This window comes from Epinephelus moara, chromosome 13 (assembly GCF_006386435.1).
Source record: "Epinephelus moara isolate mb chromosome 13, YSFRI_EMoa_1.0, whole genome shotgun sequence".
NCBI classification, from domain to species: Eukaryota; Metazoa; Chordata; class Actinopteri; order Perciformes; family Serranidae; genus Epinephelus; species Epinephelus moara.
Window position 1 is genome coordinate 6990174 of NC_065518.1, and position 22713 is coordinate 7012886.

The following is a 22713-nucleotide window of genomic DNA, read 5'->3' on the forward strand; positions in this document are numbered from 1 at the left end:
AATTGAAGTTTTACGGTAAAAGGAGTCCACAAAAGCTGGAAAGCCCGTGTCGAACCAATCGAGGTTGGGTGCCGCGGATTCGCTGGCCAGTCATTGCGTCGAACCCTCAAACTCCTTGGAGTAAAAGGTCAGCTGTGCAAAAGAACCGTCAAAAACATCCTCGAGACCGCTGAAAGAGCCTCACGATGGCTGTGGATCCGGAGAGGGGATCCATGGAGTAGTGGGCCACTTGGACACAAGTCGGGGACTGATCACCCCCGGCTGGGTCGCCCGGGTGAGGGTGACAGACACGTCGTGCAGCGTCTGTGCCCCATGTATTTCAGTCCTGAGACTATTTATGCAGAAGTGTTTTAATTTTTAATGTTTTTAATGTTGTAGCAAAAACAGTGATTAATGAGATGTGGATAATACTGCATGACTTGTGTGAGAGTTTGTAAACAGATGTTTTAATACAGTTTTTGGATTCTTCGTTCACTGTAGAGGGATGCAACAGTTTTCCTCACAAATTCAGTGTAACACCAGATGACTGATTGATACCTAAATAATTATTTTGTGGTGCAGTATTTCTTTAGCCGCTGTGGAGAGGTAAACTGCTGTTGAGGAAATGTATATTTCTGCAGGCTGCTGACATTTAGCAGCTATAAAAACTGGAATGTGCATTAAACATGTGACTGCCTGAAACTGAAAGCAACCATTCTTTACCATCAACGCAGACTTTAGCAAAAATGCTGCAGGGCGGAAATGAAACAAGCTATTGATTGAAAAGACCTCAATATATCAGTTTCTGGTTTCTTTCCTCCCCCCAGTCTCATTAGACAGAGTGAGTGACTGAAAAGTTCAAGTTCAGCTGCTTTTTAGCCTCACTAGAGACTGAGAGAAAAGAGATACACACACACACACACACACACAGCAGCTGACACCATGTTTGCTTTGGCCCGAATGTGTGAAACTACAATGGAAGCGTCACTGACAAGCCCTCTGAAGACAAAGGATCAAGTGTGTGTGTGTGAGCCGTCTACTTCACTGTGTGAAAAGAAATCTGTCACACACGCCACAACGCCATATGCAGACAGTTGGCATGGCAACCAGGAGAGAAAAAAGGGCATATTCCCTGAATTTCGGTGCATGGAAATACTGGATGCTTTACAGGGACACAGCATGAGAGAGTGGGAGCGGGAAGCAGCAACTGAAAGTGCTGAAGTACAGCATGATGTGTCACATGTGTACAGTGCGACGGTTTGGGACTTCGCTTGAAAAAATTAATCAGAAAAACTGTGATTTAAAAGCTTGATAGCCTCGTAGAAAATACAGCCCAGTCGCCAGATAAGAAAATGTTGGCTTTGTATGTTTCAGAAAACCACTGCATGTTTCATATGTGTCATATCAGCATTTCAAAATGGACACAATATATGAGCTGACTCTGTCACTGGGAAGGTGGATGGTGTGACCTCTAGGTGAGAATTACAAACAACAAAACCGGTTGTTTTTAGCAAGCCCTCCTTGTGTTTTCACTGTGGATAGTGCCCAAAAAAAAAGGTGGTTCCTGGCAAGATTGTGCCACGAAAAGTGTTTGATTTTTAAAGAAACCTCGCTAAATATCCAGCTGGGATAGTGTAATTGAGAATGGTTGGTTTGTACTGAGACCTTGCTGAATTTACTGCCGGGATAGTGTTGGGAAAAGTGGTTGTTTTTTACCGAGACATCACTACATTTCCGGCCAGGATAGTGCCACGAAAAGCACTTGCTTTATACCATAACATCGCTGCATTTCCAGTGGGGATGGTGCCAAAAAGTGGTTGTTTTTTCAAGAGATACCTCGGCATCTACAGCCAGGATAGTGCCACCAAAAGTGGTTGTTATTTTACTGAAACACTGCTGTGTTTCCTCCCAGCATTGTGCCACGAAAAGCGGCTTTTTTAAACTGAGACCTCACTGTGTTTCCTGCTGGGATTGTGTCATTAAAAGCGGTTGTATTTTACCGAGACATCACTACGTTTTCAGCTGGGACAGTAAAACCAAAAGTGGTTGTGTTTTTACCGAGACATCACTGTGTTTCCTGCCAGAATTGTGCCACAAAATGCAGCTGTTTTTTACAGAGATATGGCCGCGTTTCCTGCAGCTTTTTAGCCTCTAAAGGCGAGTATTCTAAACCTAAATGTGATCTTTTTCAAACCATAACCATGCATTGATCTCAGCCTGTGAAGCTTTTTTGTGGCTGTCCAGCCCAGTGTGTTGGTGTGCAGGTATCTCCTCTGCCGTCCCTTCGTGGTTGTAAAGATAAACTTTTTTGTTGCTCTACATAGGCGCAGTTTCACAGCAGCCAGAAGGCTGTGCCTAAACCTCACCACGTTAACCACAGCACTGTTAAAACATAACCTTTCAACATATCCGCCTCATAATAATGTACAATTGTGACGAATCCATGGTTTGCAGAAACATGCAGTGCCAACGTTTACCCTGACAACTGAGTTGAGATACAATACCAGTGATATCGCCCAAACCATCATGATATTTCACTATTTTAAATGACACAAAGAACATATAAATCTTGACACCAAAGACAAAGAGAAGCCACAGATTGGAAATGTTAAGAACAGAGGACGACATGCAGAAAGAGGTGTGAAAGAAGTAAAGATTTAAAGAACAAAAAAAATGAAGAAAGATGAAAAATACCTTCTTCCACATCAGATATATAGTCCTCTGTGATCATTTCGGGGACATTGGCTTTACAGACTGTGTGATTGGGATGGAGGAGAGGGTTAGAGAAAAAAAGGGAACCAAAAATATGGAAAAATCATATTTATAACAAAATTAAAGGCAAAGAAAGAATTAATAACTGATGAATGAATAATCGTTCGGAGGCTGGATGTGTCACTTTGGAAAGAAAGGCTTAAATCATGATTGAAGCTAAAATGTCAAATGATGAAATAAGTTAATGACGGGAAATAAAAAAGCTCAGCAGCAACAACAAAATAACTGTTTCCATGACAACAGTGGGGAAATTTGGCAACCACAGGAGCACAGGGATCTCATGCTATTCCAGCCCCAAAAGCCAAATATGACTCAACCTGAGATTTTACAGACGTCTCTCCAGGATTTAGTGACGAGGACAGGTTGTGTGAGGAGAACAATCTGATGGATTTAAAGTTAAACTGATTTTAACATCAATAAGATGTGAAGTGAATCTTTACCTTCGTCGTCGGACATGTCCAGCACCTCGTTCATGGTCTCTGGGACGTTCATCTTGTGCTTCTCTATCACCGTCTGTCACACAGAAACACCACCGAATCAGTCAATGATCACAGAACGCTAGAAAGCAATTGTTCACATAATGACCAGCATGAACAGAAACAAAGATGGAGGAGTGGAATCATCTGGACTTTAATGGCTCACATGGCAAATTTCCACAATAATTATCCAGTCAGTAGAACTTTACAGTTTCTCTGTTAAACACTGCTTTCATTCATTACTTCCAATTGCTTCCACTTTGACGTTTATTTTTTTAAAATCTGTTTTAAGCTACCGTGAAATTACAATCCAACACAGATGTTTCGTATTAAAACCTACCAGGAAGGAGAGGGTCTGTGCCCTTTGAGCCACTGGGAGGCTTTTATTGTGAAGCAATACTGCAGGTAGTCTCCTCGACACCAGCTTAATTTAGAAAGGCAAACTAGAACTGAGTGCAAGTAATTAGTGAGAGCATTTCTAACAACTAGGCATTGACAGAATAAGCAGATCTGAAAACAGGGAGACATATGATAAAAAACAAGTTATATATAAACTTAAAAAACTTTAACGTACACCAGTGGTTCCTAACTGGTTGGTCGTGGTCCAAAAGTGGGGTCGCAGGTCCATTCAGCAGTGACTTTCCAACACAGAGCTTTTATTTTTAAGGGCTGTTTCCTGCTGTAGAGTGAGTGACTAACAGCTTGACAAACTAGCTCAGCGACATGGCCAAACACAAGTGTGACGCTAAGAATATTAAACAGTGTGGACCTTGACCTAATGACTAAGAAGGGGAGGAAACGGTCGGGTTTGGGGACCTCAGAATTGTGTCTCTGCTTTACGCAGATGATGTGGCTCTGTTTGCTTCATCACACCATGACCTCCAGCAGGCACTGGGGCGGTTTGCAGCCGAGTGTGAAGCAGCTGGGAGAGAGTCAGCACCTCCAAGTCTGAGGCCATGGTTCTCTGGCGAAACTGGTGGATTGCCCCCTCTGGGTTGGGAGATGTTACTGCCTCAAGTGAGGGAGTTCAAGTACCTCGGGGTCTTGTTCATGAGTGAAGGTAGAATGTTTGAGATGGATCGACGGGTCGGTGCGGCATCTACAGTGATGCGGGCGCTGCACCAGACCATCATGGTGAAGAGAGAGCTGAGCCAGAAGGCGAAGCTTTCGATTTACCGGTCCATCTATGTCCCAGCTCTCACCTATAGTCATGAGCTCTGGGTAGTGACCGAAAGAATGAGGTCGTGGATACAAGCGGCCAAAATGAGTTTCCTCCGTGGGGTGGCTGGGCTCAGCCTTAGAGATAGGGTGAGGAGCTCAGACATCCAGAGGGAGCTCGGAGTAGAGCCGCTGCTCCTTCATGTTGAAAGGGGTCAGTTGAGGTGGTTCAGCATCTGATCAGGATCCTCCTGGGCGCCACCCGCTGGAGGTGTTCCAGGTACGTCCCACTGGTAGGAGGCTCCGGGGCAGACCCAGAACACGCCGGAGGGATTACATATCTCATCTGGCCTGGGAACACCTTGGGGCCCCCAGGAGGAGCTGGAAAGTGTTGCTGGGGAGAGGGACATCTGGGGTGCTTTGCTTGGCCTGCCGCCCCCACGACCCAGCTTTAGATAAGCGGATGAAAATGGATGGATGGATGGATGGATGGATGAATGGATGGATGGATGGATGGATGGATAGATGGATGGATGGATGGTGAAAGCCATCCCCTGATTAACTCTCATTTTGAAATGAGCTTTAAGAGTTTGGCGTTTTGCCTCGCTATATGTGCGTTTTTTCAGTGCTTTGTCTGCAGTTTTAATACTTTCCTCTTGGGTGTGTGCTGCTTATAGTTTGGCACCTGGTCACTAATATTTTAAAAGGACCAACCTCACCTTAGTGCCCCGCTAAGAAACATCCCTAACACAGCAAAATAAGAACAAAACAAGAATTACCGCCTCATGTTTGTATACTTCCATGAGCCTGAACGTTGCAGTTACAGCTTACATCCATGTCTGTACGAACTCATGTGTAGCTATGACTGTAGACGATCCTTTAAATACGGTGTTGCTGTACAGAAACTACAAATTCTAACATGTGGATGCTTCACAAACATCTTCAACCTGACAGCACCTGGACATTTGTGCCAAAAGTAGGCACAAAGACCCAATCTCTAAAACAAAAAAAATACTGTTTTAAATCACGACCTCAGCTGCTATTTGAGAATTTATGGAAAGTTCATGTGGACATTTTTCAGTGTGTTGTATATAAAAAGAATTCGGATGGAAGTTAACATTACTAGAAAATAAAATAAGAAAAATTTCTAAAGCCAGTGTTTTAAATCACAAAAGATCTAAATAAATTTCAGTGAACCAGGCCCACGCATGATATGTTCAAATACAAACTCTCAGAAGCACATGCATACCTGAGTCGTCAGAGTTTCCTCTGTCACCACTTTGAGTGTGTCAACTACAGAGATGTAGCCGAGCCTCCTGGCGATGGACAGAGCGCTGTTCCCATTCTGGACAAAAAAACACAACAAAACAGAGGTGAGTGACTGGATGGAAACAGTACGAGGTAATCAGAACTACTGCTCTTCTTTTGATCAACTTGACAAGGACTAGAGTGTCGACTAAAACCATGATCATCGAAGCTTTTTGATGCCTTATTCACTGTGTTTAGACGAGTACAAAGTATTTGGTACTTTTGGTAGAATTTGGAAAAAGAGAACAGATTACAAGCTACAAACTGAAAATATCCGAGTGTGTGTGTGTGTACTGACAGCTGTGAGTTCGTTAGGCGATGCTCCGTGATGTAGCAGCAAGTTGATGATGTGTGTGTGTCCCTGCTGCGCAGCCTGATGGAGAGGAGTGTAACCGTTCTGCAGAGGAGGGAAATAAAAAGGTGAGAGTTAAATACATTTAATCTGCTCCCACAGTCGTACACAGTCTGTCTGAGAATATGACACAGCTCAAATCTCTTCTGCTCACAGTTAAAGGAATAAACACACACACACACACACTGAATGGTTACCTTGGTCTTGGCGTTGACCCTCGCCTGGTTTTTCAGCAGGAAATTGACCATCTTCACATTGCCATAGTGACAGGCCACATGGAGAGGAGTGTATCCCAGCTGATGGTACAGAAAATCATTTTGGAATCAGAATCAGAAATACTTTAATGATCCCCCAAGGGAAATGTAATCCATTACTATAATGTATTATACTACAATACTTCTCAGCGACATCCTCAGATGACATGTCTTGTTCAACCAAAAGTCCAAAACCCAAAGATATTCTAATGACAGCAGTGTAAATCAGGGAAAATCAGCAAATCCTCAAATTTAAGAAGCAGTGAATATTTTTATATTTAATCACTTGAGCAAAAGGACAAGAAGACACTTGCAGCGTTACCTTGGTCTCTGGGTCTATAGTTGCTCCCTGATTGACTAACACCTCAGCAACGTTGACTTTATCCTCCTGAGCAGCCAGGTGGAGCGGAGTCAGACCAGACTGAGGACACACAGACAGACAGTTAGATATACAGACTGAGACAGATGGAGTGATGAAAAGGTGTTGAATACAGTACACTCTAATCCAGAAGTCTGTGCATTGTGGTGACCAATAAACTGCTGCAGGACTGAGTCATAAAACCCTGAAATGAGTTAGCATTTTAGCACTCCTGGTTCTCTCGTCTCAGAAATCATTGGGGTTTTTTTGGTTCGATGACTGAAGTAAGGTCTGTGGTTAACACACGGTTATGAGACTTCCACGTTTTGTTCTACGACATCAGTAAGTACTAGGGCTGCCCCCTAACAGTCAACCAAAGTTAGGCCCAATCCCATTTCTACCCCTTAAATCTTCCACTTGGTATTGAGTGCCCTCATTTGCGAGATAACCCTTGATGAGGGAAGTGAGAAATATTAGGGTAGAGATCTTTCCCTAAGATATCAGACACCACTTCCTGCAAATTGGCGTGACCGATGTGCAGGCATACGTCACGTGTAGTAGCGACGCAATGAAAATGCCGGCTCCAGTGCTTGTGTTGTGGTGTGTGCTATGTTTATTCTTCTCCGTCTGATGAATCAACGGAGAAGAAATGCTGAAAACAGGAGGCGCCTACGACGTCTTCTAGTTCTGATCGATTTTGTTCGGGTAAGTCGATTTGTTTAAATATTTTGACGCTGTGTTCAACCGAGTGTACGCTACTCCAACCATCTGTTGTTTGTATAGCCTACATTCCGATCGTACAGAAACAAATTGTTTTCCACAACTTGCCGAAGTCTGGAGTTAGATTTGTGTCTTTATTACATGCGAGAAAATAAATGATATGAGAGAAAAAAATGTTTGAGAGAAAAAAAATATTTGAGAGAAAAAGTTTTCACACTGATAGCAAAAAATAATAATATTTGAGACTAAAAGAAGTTTTGAGAGAAAGTATTTTGTCATAGAATATAAAAAAAATAATTTGAGATTTAAAAAATGATTTCCCAGAAAAAAAAACTCTCAAAAACTTTTTTTTTACTCTCAAATATTATTTTTTTGCTATTGAACAAAAAATCAAGGAGGTCTTGCTGTTTGTAAAAAATGCAGAATTTTTTAAATCTCAAATTATTTTTTTTATATTCTTTGAGGTTTTGAAGCAAGGTCCGAGCCATTAAAAACAAGTTTATAGAACGCACAGAAAAACCACCATAAATATTACTCCCATGTCTGCTTCTAAAACCCACGCACCCGTACAGACGTCGTACCTTATTGCCCGTGTTTATCTGAGCGTCTCGAGCCAGCAGCAGCGTCACTATGTCCACGTTGCCTTCCTGTGCCGCCAGATGCAGAGGCGTGATCCCCTGACGTGTCACCGTGTTGGTGGTGGCGCCGTACTCCAGTAACGTGGTGGTGATCTCCATCTGGTTCTTCTTAGCTGCGATGTGGAGCGGAGTATAACCGTTCTGGGGACAAAGAAACAGAAGATTGTTTATTTTTAAATGTGCAGACACTTTGATGAGACGCTTCCTGTTTCTTTTACCAACGACTAATGATTTCTTCTGTTCTTATTCAGCTGTTACTCAGAGGTGTTTTTGCTCTTTCAGTTGTCAGTCTGGTTGAACAGTTGCACAGCATTTTATTCTCCGTGTGCACAACAAACCTTCATACAGAGTAACATCTATGTGTAAAGAGGCCTTTCTACAACCTGAGAGACCATTTAAAGATATGGATTAGTCCTCTGAGACATCTGACTGGACCCAGTAAAGCTTTGGTGGCAGGAGATTCACTGTCACTGCCTGAAAACACAGACTAGTTACTGGGGCCTGGCTAATTCCAGTGGCAGCTCTTTCTGGGTAGATGCTGTTAGAGTGGATCCAAGCGGCCAATCAGCTTCGCTCAGCTATAGTACACGGTGTAATTGCATGTGGGTGACTGAAACTAGGTCAGCCTGCTTTCACCCAGAGCCAGAGAGAGTGGGAGAGAGGTTCTGGTGCATCAGTGCATTAAGGAACATTCGGTCTAACTCACTGTGATGGACTCTTACCTTCGCAGCTGCATGCGGAGAAGCTCCCTGGTTGAGCAAGAGCAGCGCCACCTTCTGGTTATCATAGTGCGCCGCCACATGCAGTGGAGTTAGTCCACTCTGGGTGCACACACAAGGATTGTTAGATGGTGACGTAGAGACAGTGCAGTGTGGTGATGAGGAGAATACTTTGACATGTCTGTGTGTGTGTGTTGCAGATAAGATTATTAACTGTGCTGTGTCTCTCTTCAACCATCAGTCTCTCGGACACCAACGTTACCTTCCCCGCAGCGTCGGCCGGAGCGTTCTTCTGCAGCAGCAGGTTGGCGACCTCGATCTTCCCGTACTTTGCAGCCACGTGCAGAGGAGTGAAGCCCTTCTGCAGAGACACACAGCGACAGGACAAAAAAATTTATTACAGAATCTAATCCGACTTGTACTCCGGTTGTTAAATTCCCTCCCGTTAATGGTTTCTTACGGCTCTCTCATGACTTAATCTCTACACATGTCTGCTCCACAAAACCATATGTGTTTAATCGGCTGTAATTGGGTCATTTGCAGGGTTATGTCATGACACAACACAACATGGGGAACTCATTATTTGGTGCTTAAAAATGATGAAATTAAAAAAGGGGCTCGGGGTGTGAGTGGGATGTGTGTTGCATGTGTTACATCAGATTCTTCAGCTATGAGGCAACAGAGGCACATCGACCAGCTCTGTTTCAGTGTAAACGTGTGTGTGTTGTCAGAGTTACAGGACTCGACAGGATCCAGACTGGCTCCCTGGTTCAAGGTCCCTGAACAATGTGAATGTGGAGGTGAAGGATGGGCGAGTGATCTATAATCATGCTTGTCTTGATTTACTGAAACTTGATTATATTCAACCTCACTGTAATGTTTGGACTGTCGCCCACATTTGTGCTTCATCAATCCTGAGATGTGGAGTTAAGTCGTCTATGACCTTCACTGACCTGTACTGGTGATCAATGCAGGTCTGGCGAACACCCTTCCAGTCACCTTGAAAAGCAGTGGCCTCTCACTACAACTGCTTGTTTAATATCAGACAGATATCAGTAACTTCTCTGCAGTGGCTATTAATGATCTGAGACATTTTCCTTTTTCCGATTTGGAATCAATAGCTAGCCTCACAAAGGAGACTCAAGCGTAGCCATCGCTATTGAGATTAAGCAAATTTTAGGAGAAGGCACCAGGCCGTCGACGTACGACGCACATAGCTGACAAGATGCTGAAACACTTTGAGGTGATCACCCATATTAAATGTGATCACATTCTACAGTACATTAGTGTGTCAGGATCATTTTGTGTCATGTGGCAACTTTCAGGTGACACGGAAAGATTTTATCGAAATACAATCTATAATTTGATTGCGGGTATTACAGTCATTACAGACGGGTTGAGTTATATCTACTTATAGGTAGGATAAGCATGCTAACGACATGGCTCTGGGGACGTCAGACACTTTGGTCCAGACTGAAAATATCTCAACAACTATTGGACGAATCGGCACGAAATTTCCTGAAGACATTCATGAGTCCTGGTAACCTCGGTGATCCCCTGACGATTCCTCTAACATCACCAGCAGGTTAAAGTTTTCACTTATTCTGTGACATATCTCCACAGTGACTGGATGGATTTAACTCATGCAGACATTTGTGGCTCCTAGATGATGAGCTCTGGTGACTTTGGTGATTCTTCCAATAGTTGGGTGGACTGGACGGTTTGTCAAAAACTTCAGTTTATGACCAAATACCTGCAAAACTAAACTGGAGGATGACAAATGTTAGCATGCTAACATGCTAAACTAAGATGGTAGCTAAGGTATAAACATGATACCTGCTAAGACTCGTGCTAATATTTTGAGTGCATAAGTGCGTTCACACTGAGAAGTATGGAAAAATGCAGTGCACTATGAGTACCCGGATGGTGCACTCAAAACGGTCAAGAAGTTGAGTGTGGAACTATGGACACTTCTTGCCTTCAATGGTCACCATCTTGGCTACGTAGCGGAAGGGGAGGGACCACTTCTCAAACTGGAAATGGCCCACTAAGCAGCACTATACTGTTGTTGGGTATAAGCCAGCAGTATGTTTATTGGGTTAATTTAGCAGTCTGTAATGATTTGGTACCGTGAACGATAACGCAAATGCTAATGCTAATGCTAGTTTGCTATCTAGCTAACGGCTGTGTTTGGTTTGAGACTATACTACCCTGTCGAAATTAGCGCACTACGGCAATAAGTACATAGTGCATATACTACATGGAAGTGTACTAACGTGAGTATGTGATTTGAGACACACTATCAGAGTTGTTCACTTTACTGAGTCATTAGCAGCCGTCCACCAACACACACAACTGTGTGTGGCCTTTACACACCAGGGGAATGACGAATTAACAACACAGGAAAAGCGACATGACTGCTTGAGAATATTTTGCATCTAAACTATTCATACCAGCAGTGATGAGAATTTGCAACAACTACCAGGATCCTATTGACCCAGAGCAGCGTCTGACAGATACACAGCATTTATGTAGGGCTTTTATTGTGAAAGGTAAGATGGAAGGAGTGGATCTGGTAAGCACTGCTTTTGTCAAGGTTGAGAGAAGTAGTAAAGTTTGCCATCTTGGTTCGGACTACGGAGCCTCCATGTTATTGTTGTGCTGCACAATGTGATTGGTGCGAAAGCTGTTCTGAAAAGAAATGACTTCGCTTTTTTGCCGCATATATTCACACACACGAGACTGAAATTTGAGTCTTTGTCCTAATTGTTTGTAAATTCATTGGTGGAACCCAACAAAGGATCTTCAGAGATTTAGTACAAAAGTTTCACAAGCAGAAACTGTTGCTTTGTTGTTGTTGCGAGTATGAAGTCATGGCTGAAAGTCACCTGGAAACATCTCCTCTGTTTGACTATATTTAGAGTTGAGGGACTTTCCTCAGTGTCGACGCCGTGCCCATCAAACGCTCTGCTGCAGTTTAAATGGATGTGAGTGAGGAAATGAGACACACAAAGAAAATCTCTCCAGGAACAGTTCCCAGACTCGAGAAGTTATCCTGACCCAGCTCACTCACAGACTCTCAACTGTAACTGACTTCCTCAGTCTAAGTTTCTTTAATGTGTTTTTGGAGCAGTAGGTTCAGTGTGTGTAGCAGTGAATGTCTGATAAGTATCCGTCTCCACACGTCAGGTTTACCTTGGTGATGATGCCCAGACTGGCTCCGTGCTCCAGCAGCGCCGAGGCCACGTCTCGGTGTCCCTCCCTGGCAGCCAGGTGTAAAGGTGTGTATCCAGAGCTGGTCGTGGCGTCCGGGCACGCTCCGTTTGCCAGCAGCTGCTGGACGATGTCCTGCTTTCCGAGACGGCTTGAGATGTGCAGCGGAGTCTGGTCGTCCTGGTGACAACAAACAAACAAACATTTTTTAAATTTTTATTAGTTTCTACGAAAAGAAAAACGCAAAACAAAACCTACAACAGGCAGTGACATCATAGGTGAAGGTGAAATACCCGACACTGAGCAAAACAGGAAGTAAGAAGAAGCAAGGCTACACTGCAGTGACACTGACAAGTTAAAATCCAGCTCTAAACTCTAAGTAATGATCTGATCTCTGTAACCACATCCACTCAGACAGAGGAAATCTTAGAACACTCCCAAACAAACAAGCAATTTAAACTGATAAAGACGACACAGCAGCTGAGGAGGAAATGTCACTGGACTTAAGTGTCGAATCGGATAATAAAAGTAAATCAATTTAAAATATTTACACAACTTGAAATAAAAATTGCTGATAAGTATATCTGATATGTTGAGTAGAGGCTTTGCTGTTGTGGCTCAAAATGGGCTCAATGTGTTTAGAAGCAGAGGTGGAAGAAGTACTCATGGGCTGGTTACACAAAATACCTTAAGTTAAGATTTTCCTTAAAGTCCATGTTAAGGCTTTCTTAGAATGAAATCAGTTGCACAAAACACATCTTTTCCTTCAGGTTTCCTTAAAGTGTTCACTTAAGTATTTAAGGTTTTCTTCCTATCTTGGTCTTATACTTAAGGAATCCCTTAAAGTTAGTTACACCGTTGCACAAAAGACTTCAGGTATCACAAGCTCAAGCGAAAGCAGACAAATGGTTATTATGGACACTAGTATTTTACCACTGTGAACTCTTTTTAAATGCCTTAACATTTCTACTTTACTCAGGAAATTAAGGGATTCTGTGCAACACCCTTCAGTAAGTCCCTCGGCTTCAGGGAAATTAAGTATCAAGTGTCATACTTATGGAGAAAACTTAAGGTGTTTTAAGCAACTGGCTCCAGATCTTTAACTTAAGTAAAAGTAGCAATACTACTGTTAAGTGGGTAGGTGTAATAAGGTAAGGCTTCAGCCTACACCTTTTTTTGTATCTTTTTTTTTTTTTTTTCAGTGCTAAAAAAAGAAAGCATTAACTTAATGTTTATTCATTGTCTATCTACCAGAGCATTTGAGTTTTATAATTTGGAAAATGGCCGAGCTAAACTAAACTACACAAAAATAAAATAATATGATAAGAAATAAAATAACATAATAAAAAATAAAATAATATAATAAGAAATAAAATAAAATAAAATAATATAATAAAAAATAAAATAATATAATAGAATAAAAATAAAATAGAACAAAATAAAATAAAATAAAATTAAATAAAATTAAATAAAATTAAATTAAATTAAATTAAATTAAATGTGTACTGTCCCTAACTAGTCAGCACCAGTAATACAAGCCAGTTACACTTATTATTATATTTATTATTATTTTATGTAATTGCATTCACCCAATGAAAATGTTGTTTTTTAATCATCAGGCACATTTTCCCCAGATTTTCTTTCCTTAAGAATACTGTTTTCAAAAAATACTTCTTTTATTTAGTGAGTGCGACACGTTTCAGCAGCATTTCTGAAACATGCAGTGAACAATTTCATATGGTTCTCATGATGTACTAATTTATCGTTGCAGCTCTGGAACACGTTCAGCAAAGTAGTGCTTGTCCTTGAGTAAATGTACTTAGTTACATTCAAACACTGTTTAGACAGATGATAATTCCCTGAAGTCATGTGGTCTACCTTGGCCTTGGCATCGACTCGTGCTCCGTTCTGGATCAGATATCGGACCACGTTTGACTGTCCGGCTCTCGCTGCCATGTGGAGCGCCGTCTCCCCTCTCTGCAACACACACACACACACACACACACACACACACACAGAACAAGGGGTTGATAGTTGATCCAAAGTTTTGTTTCCTCTCTGCCCTCCCTCCTCATGTAAACTCTCTTTCTGTTTTAATGGGACACAGAGATGGAGAGAGAGAAGGAGACCCCCTTCCTCTCCACACCCATCTCACCATAATGACGTCCCATAATGCTCCGTTTCTACGGTAACCTGGCCACAGACACGGCGTGGGCGACCAAATAGTTGGGGTTGAAGAGTTGAACGTGCAGCTCTGTTTCCCCTCTCTGTTTGCTCCTCACTTCTTTCTCTTTCAACTCGTCCTCCACCTTCCCCTCTCTGTCTCTTTTCCTCCTCTTCCTCCTTTAATCTAAGAGTAAGAGCTCGTAGCTCCTATAGAGGAGTGTTTATGAGTCCTCTCCGTACGTACACATGGCATTAATAGACTTCCTCTCCTTCCTGGGCGACAGAGGTTTTCTCTGCTGTCTGCTCCGATGGCAGCACTCTCTGTGTTTGACTGTATCAGTCTGTCTCTGTCTGTGAAATCTTCTGTAACACATCATCCTCATTTAGGTATCAAAATATGATTTGGACTCATGTTTATGGCCTCCTGATGAATTTAAGTCAGGGCAAGTTTATTTCTAAGCACCATTCAGACACAAAGTGCTGCACAGGGGCTCAGATATAAGTGCAGCACTTGAATACATTTATTGTTCTTATCTACTTTCACACGCTGTGCTTTACAGGAGAGAGACTGAAAATGTCCTTTAGGGGGGGACAAGAAGGACTCGAGGGAGACCGAAACAAAGAGGAGACAGAACTCACCACATTGCTCGTGTTGGGGGAAGCCCCGTGGCTGATCAGCTGGTGCACGATGTTGTCGTGTCCCATAAATGCTGCAACATGGATCGGAGTCAGACCGGACTGTACGGGGAAGAGACACACAGAGGAGAGGGGATATTCATTAATTAATAATAATAATAACTGTGTAAAATCACAAACCTATTGCTTATAAACAAACATGGAACTCTATGAGGAGCTGCGCCTTGTCAAAATAAATCAAAACCTATATGACTGGACCATGTGGGACTTTAATTTGAAAGGACAGACACAGGAAGTGACCACGCTCAGCAGTCAGACAGGAGTCAGGTTAATTTCCAGGGCTGGTACCTGCGGTTATTCCACAGGCTAGTTAATAACATGTCGGGCAGGAAATCCAAAGTGTGGGATCATTTTGAGAAGGTGAAGGACGAACCCAAGGTGATATGTAAACTCATCTTCATTGGTCGACTACAAACATGACGTATCATCTGAAACATGGAAGTAGCTACATGCCCATTAGCCCACAGCGTCATTAACAGGCGGCTCGCTCAGTGTGTGACGTGCACTTGTAGATAAAATATAGGCCTATATTAATGAAGGTTCATTAGTACGGTTTTGTATTTCTCTGTAATGTAGCACAGTGTTAACAATGTTACTGATACTATTCTTTCTCACACCTTCAACTCAAACCACCAAAATACATCATTTAATAATTACATTCATATCAGAAACATGCAGGAGACTAGTCGACTAATGGCCCTGAATGACGACTATTGGTCGACTAGGAAAATTCCTAGTCGAGGGGGCAGCCCTAGTGTGAGAATCAATAGCAGTGTGACAATACTCAGTCGTGAGTAAAAGTCCTGCATTCTGACTAACAGTATTATCGACAATGCATTAACACAGAAGCAGATATTTACAATTAAAGCTGGTGTAGCTGATTTTAACTTCATATGACCACATTATTAGCATATACTACAAACGAGCGAATACATGAGACTTGGATTTTTACTGCAAGAGTTGTGTGAGAGTTTGCATTCAAATGAATGTTTTGACAGAGTTTTGCTGACCCCTTTGACTTCAATTGATGAAGACTGTTTGCCTTTTTTTGGATTCTTCGTTCACCGTGGAGGTGTGCGAGAAACACTCAAGGTAACACATGGTGAGTAACTGATACACAAATGGTCAATCTGCAGGTTGAGCATTCTTTTAAAGCAGGGGTCGGCAACCTTTACTATTAAAAGAGCTATTATTGGGCAAACAATAAGAAAAAATCTGTCTGGAGCTGCAAAACATATTTGATTAAAGTGTATTAAGTCTAAATTAGCCCATCAATATTACTAGTAAGTCTAAATGAACAGTCATTAATATGATTTACTACAAGATGGCGACTCTGCAGTGGGATTTTTGTAATTATCTTCAACTTTACAGCATTGGTGGTGAAAGCATATTAATCTTTCCACATATTATTAAATCATCTATTTTCTTACAAGACTTTTCCATTTTTGGATTTGGTTTCCATTAGAGTTATACCGATACCAGTATTGGAAATGCCTCCGATACTGCCTAAAATGTGGTGTCGGGTATCAGCGAGTACAGCCTATGACCAATCCAATACCATGTAATGCCTCACGTCATTACGCATACGCACGCTACAGGCAAACGAAACGGAAACGGAGCAGAGTTTAAAAAGCATTCGACTGTAGCCTCTTTTTTACCAAATTGTGTGGCTGCACTTTAACCTGTGTCTTGATCTGTGTCAACACTGGATAATAATAATGATAAAAAAAAAGTTTTATGGCATTCATTCTACTATTATGTATTTATTTCCTAATATTTTACATAGAGTTTTAGGAGTTGAGACATACAACAATTCATATCCCATCCATTTTTATTTTATGCGCTGGTATCGGATTGGTACTCGGTATCGGCAGATACATAAGGTTCAGGGATCGGAATTGGTATCGGGAAGGAAAAAGTGGTATCGGTACATCTCTAGTTTCCATAGCTAGCCTATTCTCTGAACCCATCGGCTGTATTCAGCGTCTGACTTCCGGCAGGCGGCGATATAGCCTCTGGGGGCAGACCCCCGATTTTTTGGCATTCCAGTTTGAGGAGGCGAATTTCCATTTCCGACTTCCGTTCATATATAAGTAAAAAATGCTGAACCATTGCGATGGATTCAGAGTTTGCAGTGACGGCAATTATGTTCCGCCTTGTTAGTTCACCGCACGGACCGTTTAACCTGGCAACAACTGCTCAAACGTGATTGATCAGTATTACATGGACTACAAACAGAACTACAACCAGAAACCAGGGCTCTTCCGCTCTTCTTCCGGAGGCAAGATCTCCGGGGTTTGCCTACAGACTCTACATTCACTGAATGTAGAGTCTGTATATAGAGACTATAGCTAGCCTATCCTAGAGGGACTCCAGGCGAACCACAGTAGATGTATGACGCACATTTTAGTTGATAAAACCTTAGAACATTTTTAATTCAATGTACAGGCTACACATTTTTACAACTGTAGAATGCAGTAATCACTTTAGGCCTACAACACTGACAAAAGAAAATCTGAGTGTTAAAAAAATAACCGCCACAGGGAGCCACTGGAGAGGGTCTAAAGAGCCGCATGTGACTCCGGAGCTGCAAGTTGCCCGCTGCTGTTTTAACAGAAGACAGAACATGAGATTGCTGCGCTTGAAAAACGTTATCTCATTCAAGACACGTCCGGTCTATTTAAAGAATTTAAATCATCTCACAGGAATGTCAGATTCTTTATGAAGAAAATAAAACTTTAAGGAACCCATGGTGGATGAAAAATACGTGCAGCGTGTGCTAGAATAGCTGAATTTTCCTCTGAAATGTGGCAGAGTTTAAGTAGCAGGCGATTTAAACACACAAGTGAAGTACAAGTTTGTTGAAACAGCATGTAAGTACAGTTACTGAGTATACTCGGTGACTTTTCTCACTGCGGGTGAATTATTATAAAACTCTGCATTTATTTTCATTATCTTTATTTTTTTTATTGCTGTAAAATCTCATTACACACACACACACACACACTCTCTACACCTACCTCAGTGACCGCCTGTATCGACGCTCCATGCTTCAGAAGCAGCTCCATCACCTTGACTCTGTTTTTCTTGCAGGCGATGTGCAGGGGAGTGAAACCATTCTAACAAACACAAACAATCAAAACAAAAACATTTTCAGGAGTAAAAATAGTCCCCAAACTTCCCTGTGTGTCTCTGCAGGTCTGTGCTGAGCTGGCAGAAGATAAGTCTGGAGCAGCGAATGGAAAACACAGTGCAGAGCGGGACCTTCTTTACTTTCCCCTCTTTCTTTCTTTCACTTTTTCTCCTCTCACCCGCTGCATGCAAACCAGACAAGCATGTGTGGAAATAATTGACTCGACTCTGAGCTGTAAAGAAAAAAGTATGCTGTACTGAAATAGATACTTTTCTTTACAACTCACTCTTCCCTCGCCAACACGTCCACTCTGCCCCCTCCCTCCCTCCCTCCCTGCGTCTCTGACTCGCTCCACTTTGAGGTTTCTGGCTCGATCCTATGACTTCATTTTCCTCTCCGTGTCCTTTTTTTCCCTTCTCATTCTCTCTGGCTATAAAGTCCCACTGCTCTAACCACACCCAGACTTCTCCCATTACAGAACAGAGATGGTTGTCTTACACCGAGACACTGGCCCAGGTTTAAAGTTAAGTCTCCTTGTCTGCTTCCTTCATTCATTTCCTTCCTGTGTCCTCTCCTCTCCATTAAAATCCCTACTTTCTCTCTTTTTGTCGTCAACAAACACGGTGTAGAAATAACGAGGGAGGTGAAGGAGAAAGGAAAGAGAAGAGGAAGAGAGGAGATGAAAGACTTGAAAGGAAGGAAGACATATTTGGTGGGTTGGGAGGTTAAATCATCAGGACCTGACTGCAACACCTCCACACGACGGACACAACTCTTTGCAACGCTGCAGCTTCAGCTCAAATTCATCTATTCTACACTTCAACTCTGGAGAAAATATAAATGCTTTTCAATTACTCTCCTCTGTAAAGTCCCTTTAAACTTTTCTGTTAAAGTCAATCTTACAAGGTCGGACCTGGAAACATTTCTACAAAGCTACATGAGCACAACGTGAGGACACACACAGAGAGATTGAATAGTCTTCTGTACTCTGTCCTCATAAGCCCTGTTTCCAACAAACACTTTCAGTATGGCACCTTTGGAACCAAAAGTAACCCTTCAGACATGGTACCAAGTAGTTGATACTTTTTCTTTTGAGCCTCACACCCCCCACGAAATTATCTAGATTTGATCTATTTGGTCCGATAACATTTTAAAAGTCTATTATCTCCATTTAAGTTAGCAGAACGCTGAACCGGAAGTAGCTGCTCGGCAGGCGGCAGTCTCTAGTGTGCCTGCTCTGTGGGCCCAGCGATGCAAGGGATCTGGGTAATTATATACTTGGAAGCTTTTCTGGCGTCGTGCACCACTGAGCAACTTTCATACATCCATGCGTTTAAAACGATGACTTACAACTTGTGGAGCTTTGCGCCTAACGCAACAAGAGTGATGAAGTCATTTTTGGCTTGTGCGCCCTCATGTCTGGTAAATGACAACATAAACCTAGCTTAGTGAAGAGAGATGGCTGCAGCTGATGTGGAACTTTCTGTTTTCAAATTCTGATGGCAAAACACACTGAACACTTCACAGATATATTGACGGTACTCTATCATAGCTCATCTCTGCACACCGTAGTCTGTTTACATTTGTCTGTTGCTCGGCGCTGTGTCAGCTTTCCTTGCTCTGATTGGTTGTAGGTCTATCCATGTACGGCCGTTGACAGCACCCCTTGGGAAATCAAACATGAACTGAAGCCCTGTTTCCACCAAGCAGTACGGTTCAGTTCAGTGCGTTTTTTTTTTAAATTCCCACTGTGAAAAGTTGTGGATGGTACCAATGGAACCGTTCCGTACTGTCCCCATGTTTGGTCCCCCCTCTGTTGGGGTACCTAGCACACAGATCTGGTACTAAAAGGTGGAGCTGTGAACACTGCAGTCTGATTGGTCAGTAGAGGACGGTCACTCTGCTCAGGGCTGAGTTGTGTCTGGTTTTGAGGCTCATGTAACCACTGTTCATACTGTGGAGAGTTTTATTAGTAAACTATAAAGGATGTTTTACAAAGTTAATTCACTGGGCCGACTGCCACCAACTTTTAAGGTGGAATGTTAACTTGTAATGTTACTCAGTGTATGAGTTGACGACATGAATCCATCAACACACCTTAAATTTCACTGTGACAACTCTGACCAACACTTTAGTTTTTACTGTCTCTCTAAGTAATGAGTGGATCTTCAAGCTTTTATATATATTAATTTTGACCTGGTTATGTGAACTGCATATATTCTAATCCTCACTTGGTGGAGCGTCGTTCCTGTGGGCTCCAGCAACACTAAACCCCTGAGCTTGCCTGAGAAGGACTAAATGCACAAACCTGCTATTTTTAAATATCCCATGGAGAGAGACTCTCACTGCAGCCTGTTTCATTTTGTTCTGAAAATGTCGGCGTGCAGCCTCGTTCTGTGGACGATAAACAAGGTGCAGACTTCCATCTGTGTCACCAGGAATGAGGAAATAAAGCGAGTGCTTGACGAAGCAGTGAGTGACAACAACCCCGCCCACATTTAAGGGTACTGTGTAGGGTCTAGGTACCATGTCTGAAGGGTTACTTTTGGTTCCAAAGGTACCATGCCCAAAGTATTTGGTGGAAACAGGGCTTTAGACGCTCCAGACCAAATCCAGGCTAATTCATGGTGAGAAAGAAATACAATCTGTTTAATTAAACAGGAAATACTTAGAATGAGGCTCTTCTCACGCCACACTGCTGTATAAAACTGTGATTTTCTTTTCACCTCTCAAAAAAGGACGAAATGGACAATAAGAAGTCCTTACAGACTACAAAAGTCTAACCATCAGTCTCCATAAACCTTATCCAGCAAATATCCAGCAAAAAGTTTGACAGGGTGGGTGAGACTTCACCTCATCAGCAGCTGTTACCTCACTGTACGTGTCTATCCTTACGCCACCTTATTTCCTTCTCTCTTTGCCTCATGTCTCATTTTCCTTAAACTTTCTGCGTCTCTCGATCAGACTAAGTAACTGTTTGATTTTAACCTCCCTCCTCTTTCTTTCCACACATTATAACAGATTGCTGAGTCTACGTCTGCAGCTACAAAGGACCAGCTGTTTCTCCTCCATGCTTTCATCCTCACCAGTGCCTTGGCGTTGGGGTTGGCCTTCTTGTCCACGATCACCTTCGCCACCTTGTAGTGCCCACAGTGTGCAGCCACGTGCAGCGCCGTCAGGTAGTCGTTGGTCACATCGTCCACAGGCACCTCGTGGTGCAGAAGCAGCTGGACGCAGTTGAGATGGTCGCCCTGCGTCGCCATGTGGAGCGGAGACAAACCGTTCTGGAGGGAGGAAGGAAGTTAATAGAAGCTGTGATGGGCAGACATGAGCAGAACAATGGACTCATGTTCACTGTTTGTTTGTTAGAGCAGATACGGCAGTGAGAAGAAGTGCGAGAATATAAAGAGAATAAAGGTTGGAGGTGTACCTTTGTCTTTGACAGTATTGGAGCTCCTCTGTCCAGCAGCATCTCCACCACCTGCTCATGTCCGCTCCTCGCTCCACAGTGCAGAGGAGTCAGACCGTCCTGGGAACAAACAGAGCAGGTACAGTGAACCTCAAACTATCAACAGCACTGTCCCTCAGCAGTGCAATGAATCCCAGGTTAGTACAGCTGTGGGGTGATTTTAGTGATATTGATAATTTCATTTGAAAGATTAAATGTCCGTCTACAGGTGGAGAAAATTCCTGACCTAAAAAGTGGTGGACAAAAGGAGCTGCGTTTGACACCTTAGAGATGATGATATATTACAGGTACTGTATGTGCCTGTATCAGAAGATAAATGGACCAGGCTTCAGCTTGGTGTTTTGGAGAGTTCTTTTGCTCAGATGCACGCATGAAGCAGATTGGAGGTTTTAAATTTATAGTCGGGAATATTCTTTATTCAATCTGTCTTTTGCAACCCAACTTTACAAAAGTACAGCACAATAATATTTACATCAATTAAAAAATGTTGGTTTCTGTGTGCATGTTTACAGTGACAGATTGGCCATCTGGAAAATACGCAAATACCAGAAGGCCTGTACGACTACGGGCCACTCAGAATCATCCCCCCATCCATCATCAATGCATTCATAAAAACATTATAATGATTTCTTCTTTAACGATTTTTAACTCAAAAACTTACTGCATGCATGAAGCTCAATTTTCCACCATGATCCCCGCGATTGGAAAAGACAAGCGATGGCGGAAACCAGAAACTGAGCAGGTATGAAATTTAACAGCATTGCAAGGCTAAAAGGAAATGGATCGTGAATCAGACCGAAGAAAGCTCAGCTGGTTGAGGGTGAAAAATTAGCAATAATAGCAGATTTACTCTTAAAGACAGCCACCACCCAGGGTTCAGGTGTAGCTAGCGACAGTGCTGAGTGGGTGTTCTGTGTTGCAAATTTCTGCGTAGTGATGGGCAAAAATTAACGAACAAATCTTTTTGAACAACTCTTTTAAGTGTCTGGTATGTAAGGTCAGCTAGCCGAACATTCCGAGTGCTTGTGAATCCCCAACTTTTGTCACTCTCTGTTACTGTAGGTTACTGATCACACCGCCTTCTACTGCGACTGAATGAGAAGAAGAAGAAGATACCTTACTATATGAAGAAAACTCTGTCTGTGTGTCTGTTCCACGTTTTTCTCCTCACTGACTTGGTCAATCCATGTGAAATTTGGCACAGTGGTAGAGGGTCATGGGAGGATGTGAATGAAGCAATATTACATCAATTGGCCAAAGGGGGGCGCTATAGCAACCGACTGAAATTGCAAACTTTGAATG

At 42.6% G+C, this 22713-nt stretch overlaps 1 protein-coding gene across 16 annotated transcripts in view; it reads right to left on the bottom strand.

The window, feature by feature from the left end:
* Positions 1-22713, bottom strand: part of LOC126400323 (ankyrin-3-like) — a 236498-nt gene that overhangs the window by 71888 nt on the left and 141897 nt on the right. For 9 of the 16 annotated variants that reach the window (XM_050060947.1, XM_050060941.1, XM_050060943.1 and 6 more), the window contains 15 exons: positions 21373-21471; positions 21029-21226; positions 17830-17928; positions 14753-14851; positions 13826-13924; positions 11930-12127; positions 8997-9095; positions 8738-8836; positions 7959-8156; positions 6622-6720; positions 6243-6341; positions 5992-6090; positions 5635-5730; positions 3192-3264; positions 2674-2733 (listed from right to left, as the gene is read on the bottom strand). In XM_050060947.1, the coding sequence (XP_049916904.1) occupies positions 2674-2733; positions 3192-3264; positions 5635-5730; positions 5992-6090; positions 6243-6341; positions 6622-6720; positions 7959-8156; positions 8738-8836; positions 8997-9095; positions 11930-12127; positions 13826-13924; positions 14753-14851; positions 17830-17928; positions 21029-21226; positions 21373-21471 (1714 nt within the window). The remainder of the gene's footprint in view (positions 1-2673; positions 2734-3191; positions 3265-5634; positions 5731-5991; positions 6091-6242; positions 6342-6621; positions 6721-7958; positions 8157-8737; positions 8837-8996; positions 9096-11929; positions 12128-13825; positions 13925-14752; positions 14852-17829; positions 17929-21028; positions 21227-21372; positions 21472-22713) is intronic. The other 7 variants (XM_050060950.1, XM_050060949.1, XM_050060948.1 and 4 more) reach the window with 2 other exon arrangements.